The sequence below is a fragment of the Poecilia formosa genome, unplaced genomic scaffold (genome assembly GCF_000485575.1).
Source record: "Poecilia formosa unplaced genomic scaffold, Poecilia_formosa-5.1.2 Scaffold291, whole genome shotgun sequence".
In the NCBI taxonomy this organism is placed as follows: domain Eukaryota; kingdom Metazoa; phylum Chordata; class Actinopteri; order Cyprinodontiformes; family Poeciliidae; genus Poecilia; species Poecilia formosa.
In genome coordinates this window covers 577,401-584,688 of record NW_006800230.1, presented here as the reverse complement: position 1 = coordinate 584,688, position 7,288 = coordinate 577,401, and the positions used below count along the sequence as shown (strand labels likewise).

The 7,288-nt window shown below is 37.0% G+C and overlaps 1 protein-coding gene across 1 annotated transcript in view; it reads left to right on the top strand.

The window, feature by feature from the left end:
• The first annotated feature begins 1,695 nt into the window (after positions 1 to 1,695).
• gnsb (glucosamine (N-acetyl)-6-sulfatase (Sanfilippo disease IIID), b) overlaps positions 1,696 to 7,288 on the top strand; it is a 15,238-nt gene continuing 9,645 nt past the window's right edge. The window contains exons 1-5 of the mRNA XM_007571966.2: positions 1,696 to 2,281; positions 4,242 to 4,301; positions 5,224 to 5,427; positions 6,703 to 6,768; positions 6,844 to 6,942. Coding sequence (XP_007572028.1) covers positions 2,096 to 2,281; positions 4,242 to 4,301; positions 5,224 to 5,427; positions 6,703 to 6,768; positions 6,844 to 6,942 — 615 coding nt within the window. The 5' untranslated portion in view covers positions 1,696 to 2,095. The remainder of the gene's footprint in view (positions 2,282 to 4,241; positions 4,302 to 5,223; positions 5,428 to 6,702; positions 6,769 to 6,843; positions 6,943 to 7,288) is intronic.

The following is a 7,288-nucleotide window of genomic DNA, read 5'->3' as shown; positions in this document are numbered from 1 at the left end:
CATACAGATGAATACAGTATAAATGTCACCCAGGCTGAGGAGGAAAGCAACTGGACTGAGAAGACAGTAAAGTTCAATCTTCATTTAGAAATCAAGATCCCAGACATACAGGCTCAAACAAAGGATCAAAAAGTGTTAAAAATATATTAATCATCATATATTTCAGTTTATATGATCACTTTTTTATCGAATTTGTGTAAAATTCTAAGTTTTTTATTTTTATTTTCTGTAGGTCATAATAAAAATTACAAGAAGGCTTGAAATATTTAATTCTAAGTCTATGTAATATGTGAGTTAAACCCTGGATTTAGGTCCATCCACCTTTTCAGTGCCTGCTTAGACCAGCTTCCCTGTCAACGCCATAAAAAACACATCCCCACAGCATGATGCTGCCATCATTGGGATAGTGAGATTAAATCTGTGTTTAATCTGAAATTAAATTAAACAAAAGTCTCCAATATTTAATACAGCGTTTGAAGACAATTGGTGGCAGAAAGAAGGGGACTGAATGCAAATGTGGACCACACTTTTCAGATTTTTAATTGCAAAAATGTTTACAACGTTTTAATTTCGTAAAACCTCAAATTATGGAGTACTTCATGACGGTCTAGGCAAAAATTCCCAGTCAAACAAATCAAAACCTGTGGTTGTAAATTAACAAAATACGACAAAATTTGTATACAAACTTTTCAAAACTAATTTAAAAATACAAAAAGTGTATGAATAAAATCATTAACATTGTATTTTGGGTCTTAAATATGTAAAAATCTCTCCCTATGTTCTTGTATGATAAAGAACAATTTAAAGCATTTTGAAAGTTTCAGCAGTTGTTTTGACCGAATAGCTCAAAATTATGTCGTTATGTTTCAGAACTTTTTGTCACTCTAACATGCTGGATTTCTAATGTTTAAAATGCCGACTCATAGTGACCCATTGTGTATTTAACACTGGGATTGAATCACAATCTGTCAGTTTCTGTTTCTGTTGCTTTTTGAGAACTGACTGCAGGCTCTTTATGAGACTTAGGATCTGGAAAGTTTAGAGAACCATCGTTTCAACATTTCAGTGATCAGATGTCTGAGCTATGTCATTCTCACTTTTGTCTTGTGATAGAATTTCATCTTCCTGAAATATTCCCAGATCATCTGAATAGTAGGGCTCCCTGTAACTATTGATTATTCATTAATCAATAAATCAGCTAAAAAATGGCATATTCTAAAGATGTCATAGAACCACCTAAACTTTTTCTGTATAATTAGAAATACATTTAAAAAAGGCAAACCCCTCACCACACCCCTCAAGTAATTCAGTTTCTTTTTTAAATGAGAAAATAATAATTTATTACCTAAAATATAATAACATGACATTCCTTTAGTCTATGCTTGATTTGTAGCAAAGGATGTAGATGCAGATAAAAAATATTTGTAGCTTCAACATGTGAAAAGCTCGGCCCTTTCTGCTTGGCTGTACGGTGTTGGGTTTATCTTTTTATTATTTTATTACAGGAAAAACCTGGAAGAAAACATATTACAAGCTGAAAAAGATTGATATGTTGTTTTTTTTTAAAAAAAAAAAAAAAGGAAAAAGAAAACCAAAAAAATTTAATTCCACTCAATTGTAATTCTGTTACATAAAATACACTGATGTTTATGGTTGTGTAACATGGCAAAATGTGGCGGAAAAAAATATAGTGAAAATGTATTCGGGAGATTATGAAGACATTCTGTTATATTTATAAGACAGACAAGTTTTGTATAGGCCAAATGCAACAGAAACTGGATCGGACTATTTTAGCTTGGTAAAGTGTGACTGAATTTGGTGAGGTGTGAAGTTGGTCAGCAGTTGTTGTTCTCCGTCTCCTCCCCCTCGGTCTCAGTCATATGACAGCTGACTCTTGACTCCACTTCCTCAAACTTTAAAGTCCGACTCCGGGATTCCAGGCACCGCGTGCGCTCGTTCTCGCTCTCCCCGGAGCACGAACCTGAACGGGGCCTTCATTTGAACGGCAGCGCCGGTGTGAGAGCTTGCGAGAGGAGCAAGGCCCGGAGCTGCACCGCGGAGGCTCCCGTAGCGGTTCGAGGTTCCCCCGACAGGCATGAGCGGAGGCAGGGGCGGCGGAGCTGCGGTACACCGGCGGCGGAGAGGAGGAGGCGCCGCTACCGCAGCCCTGACGCTGCTGACGGCGTGGCTCACCTGCTGCGTCAGGTGCGCGGAGGGCGTCAAACCGAGCAACATCGTCCTCGTGCTGGTGGACGACCAGGACGTTGTGCTGGGGGGGATGGTGAGTCGGTGCACCCGGAACCACATGCTTTATTGATTGCATTGATCCTGATAGAGCTCGTGACAGCGGTGTGACATCATCATAAAAACTTTGCACGAACACTTTGAGCTTCAAACATAAACATCCTAAAGTGCAATGATATTATAGCTACTCTGGGGTCTGAAGTCATGTAATCACATGATCTCTAAGTGTTATCAATAAGAATTACCCACTTTATTTTGGTGATTAATGATTAATCACTTTAACCGCGACTACTTGTACAGATGGTGTTATTATGCTACTCGCTGTGAGCAGATGTTTATGCAGGTATAGATCAGAAATGTCACACCTTTAACTGATCATCATTTAAATGGAGATGATAACTGATATAATCTTACAACACTCTGACACGAGTGCATTTGGGGAATGCGCCGATCAGGCTTCTCTCCAGCGATATACCGATCTGTGGGTTTCGTTTCGGTCTGACCTGTTGATTACGATGTTTTTTCCCCCCAAAAGACCAAACGTAAAGAAAAAAAAAAGTGCTGCCAGTTTTTGATGATGGCTTTTCTATCTTGTAATCAAAGCCCATATTTCTAATGTCTGCAGGATTTGTACTAAATAAATAAATAAATAAATGCCTCGGTGTATATACTGCATGTTAGGCATGGCCCGGTAGGAAATTCTCATTGTATGGTAATCATAAGTAAAACTGCCACAATGTCAAACTATTGTGGTATTTACACTAAATCTAAAAATAACCCAGAACATACACTGCAAAGACAAAATCTCTCCAAGTATTTTTTTCTAGTTTGAATATCTTAGTACACTTGAAATACTACTACTACTACTACTACTAATAATAATAATAATAATAATTATTATTATTATTATTAATAAATAACTAAGACAAAACTAACAAGTAACTTTTCAGCAAGGTATAGGAGCTTGTTTTAAGTCAACAATCCTTGAATATTACATGAGACTAATAATAATTTTTTCCCCATTTTAAATGAACAAAGAAATGTTATTCAAAAACTGACTTGCAGCAAGCTCCTGTATCCTCCGGAAAGTTACGTGTTAGTCAGTTTTATCTTCATATTTTAAGTGTACTAAGATATTTACATTAGAAACTAGACAAAAACGCTGGATTAGATTTAATTTTTTCTTGTAACTTTCATTTAAAGCAGAAAGCTAGCCAACTTTAGTGTTGAAACTACATTAAAGATGGCAGGTGTCATTACTTTCTTTTCCTCACCAAGACTCAGTTTTTTTCATTTGGGACAATAAATATTGTTAAACAGACAAATTTGTATTTGTTGTAAGATGTACAAAAAAACAAAACAACCAATTTTTTCAATCAACAGAAACTGGTCTCTCTTTAAATTGTTAGACATTAAGCTGCTTGGAAATGGTAACATTTTAAAACTTGGTACATCAACAGTAAGTGTCCGATGCTTACTGTACCGCTGAGCTTACTGTCAGTAAGGAACACTGGAAAATCGATCAAACATCACACTGTGTATTCATTAAAAGGCTAAATTCTTGCACAAAGATGGATGACACACTCCTTACTGGTTGTTGGCAGTGATGCTTCATATTGTTGTTTGCCAACCACCATTAACATCAAGAAGAAAGATCTGAATGCATGTACAATATGACGTTCCATCCATCTTTCCAGTGTTATTGACTTAAATTTACAAATCTAAACTCCTACGCATACATTTTTAAAATTGACATTATCCTCACCCCGTACACCATCTGTTTTTATGGAGCAAAAAAATATCAATAGTTATAGTTAATTTGATGGGGGAAAAAACGTTCAGGTTTATTTATTTTTGACCTGCCGATCACCAGTCATACCAATGTCTGGTCTATTGATTGCTGCATCTTTAACTTCTTTTGTCAGCTTTCTAGTTTGTTTGCATGCTGGGACACGAGCAGCTCTGCGTGTCTCACACTTCTTGTTTCATTTCGGCAGACGCCTATGAAGAAAACGAAAGAACTAATAGGAGAAGCAGGAGCAACCTTTGTGAACGCTGTGAGTGTTTCAGTCTTTTTACTGTTTGTCCTTTTCACAGGAAAACCACTTTTTCCTTTTAGCTACAAAGTCTCACAGATGTGCTCACTTTGGTTTTTGTAAATCAACAAGCTTACAAAAGATGTCTTTTCATTTGAATTCAGCAGGAACAGTGTGTGATTAGTTTAACCAAAACCACAAAAATCTCAGTATTTGCCTTTTTTCCCGTTTCAGCTTGATTGTCCATTTTAGTGATGCGTCCTTTTTTCTGCTGTTTTTCACTCTCCTTTCCCAAAGAGGAGGAAATATTTTTTTATACACATGTGCCTTTCAGAGCACTCAGTCACCTTGCAGTAAAAGGCATCATGAAAAGCATATGGATAGTACAAAATAAGAAAATGTTCTGTAGAGGTTTATTATTTATCTACATAGTCATTTGTGTGAGTTAAATCAGTAGATGTCTTGTTTCGTGAGCAGTAGGTGTGTGACCATACATTGATTAAATGATTCAGTTACTTCGGGACAAAAAGGGAAAATATTTATCTAAATTGTCATATTTAGGATTATTCAGGATGATCGAGCTGAATAATCCTTTGAAACACTTTGAAGAATATGCTAAACCTAAAATGTTTTGTTTGAGGTTTTAAAAAATAGTGAAAGTTTAAATTCTGCTTTAATGTAAAAAGGGAATTAAAAGTATGTTAATTTTTTTTCTGTTTGTTTCTTTATGACTTTTAAGTCAACTGATTTAAAAAAAGAAGAGAAATGTGAAACTGTATTGAACAAATGATCTACTTTTATGTCTTTTGAGATAATTATGAAATATATATTTTGAAATTTAAATGCCCGATGCGTGTAATAACTTAGAAATAAAATGTTTGAATCATATTACTTCTTTGGGTTATGCTGAGTCGCTCTCTTTCTCGTTGCTCCTCCTGTGTAGTTCACGGTCACGCCGCTGTGCTGCCCCAGCAGGAGCAGCATCCTGTCAGGTCAGTACCCCCACAACCACGAGGTGCGGAACAACTCCCTGTCCGGGAACTGCTCCAGCACTCAGTGGCAGAAAGGACCTGAAGCCGAGGCGTTCCCCGTCTACCTCAGCAAGCAGAAATACCAGACGTTCTTCGGGGGGAAATACCTGAACCAGGTCTGGATTCCCGTCCTGATTTATCCAGACAAAAAGTCTTAGAACAAAACAAAAGGCTTTAAACAAGCTCACCGATGGCTGTTCTGTGTGCTGAATTTTGTAATTTCACATTAGAGGTGGCCATTTATCGTATCACTTATCATTTATCATTATACATTTTTTTATCGCGATAAGAATTTAGATTTATCGTCACAATAAATCCAGTTAATGACGTTTAAAAACCCCAAAGCCATCCATTTTGTTTCAGTAAATTCTCCACTGTTTATTCAATGAGAGTATCATTTCATATCAATACATTTGAAAATATGATTAAATGCAGTTAATGTGAGCAGCTTGGTGATGCACATCACACTTTTGTTATGTGACTGGGGTCATAAGGTTTGTGTTTGTGGGGCTACAGTCACAGCCATACAGTTATCTAAAAAAGACGTCCTTATCGTCACTTTCATTGTTAACAGAATAGAACCACAAAACACATTTTATGGATTAATTACACACAGATAGATGTTTGATTGCCTTTATTTTTATATTTGAGCCTATGTGTGTCATTTTGACTACATTAACCTGGTGGTGTATTAGGGACACTGTAGATACAAATAAGGCATACATTTTTCTAGAAAAACAAGGACATTTCTGAGCCCCTAAAGTCAAAACTTTGCTAGGGATAAACTCAGAAATTTTGTCATTAATCTCTAAAATTTTCTAGAACAATGTGGACATTTCTGAGTTCGAAAAGTCAAATATTTGCTAGAAAAAACTCAGAAATTTTGAGATTTATCTCAAAAATTGTCTGGAAAAAACTTTAAAAAGTAAAAAAAACATCTGACTTTTTCAAACAACTTTTCTTGTTTTTCTAGAATATTTCTGAGCTTAATCTCAAAAAGATTTTTGGCAGAAATTTACTCCTATTATATTTTTTCTGTCTATACTGGTTTTACTTTGCCATTGCATTAACCTCCAAATTGCACTCAGAAATTTTGAGATGAACCTCAGAAATTTTGAATTTTCTTCTATAAATTTTCTGAACTAGTACAGTGGAAATTTTTCTAGAAAAAAAAAAACCCTCAGAGATTTGAGGGTTTCAAAAGCAGAAAATTTTCGAGTTTTGAAATTCAAAACCTTGCAAGGTTTTTTTCTAAAAAATCTCTGAGATTGATCTCAAAAAGCTTTTTTGGCAGAAATGTACTCTTCCTTGCTGTTTTTTCTCCCCCGTCTATGCTGGCCCTAACCGCTGCAGTAACCTCTGACTCCCACTGTGTGCTCCATTTTCACCAGTACGGCACCAAAGCCGCTGGAGACGTCGACCACATTCCCCCTGGCTGGGACCAGTGGAACGCCTTGGTGAGTGCTGCGTTAAATCGTCTGTCCTGCGGTCCGTCGCGGCTCTCGCCTCACCGGCGCTGTGTGACGCTGCAGGTGGGGAACTCCCAATACTACAACTACACTCTGTCTGTGAACGGCAAAGCGGAGAAGCACGGGGACAGCTACGAGAAGGACTACCTGACCGACCTCATCGTGAGTCACAGTCACACCCACACACCTGTGACTCCTGCTCACACTCAGCCTTGTGATCGGCAGCATTTCATGAAATCAGTGGCTGTTTACGCAAGAATTTACGGCACAGCTGCACAAATCAGCTGCTGCAACGCAGAAATATAAAAAGCTCAGTGATGTGTGAAGTTAATCATCTGCCAGAGAAACAAGTTGCAGCAGTTGCTTACTGAGCTTACTCAACATGTTGGACGTCTTTATGTAGTGATGAGGTTTCCTCATCAGGTGATGGTTGATAATCCTTTGGTTTAACCAGAATAACGTAGAATTTGTAATCGGCAGTTTATATATATATATATATATATATATA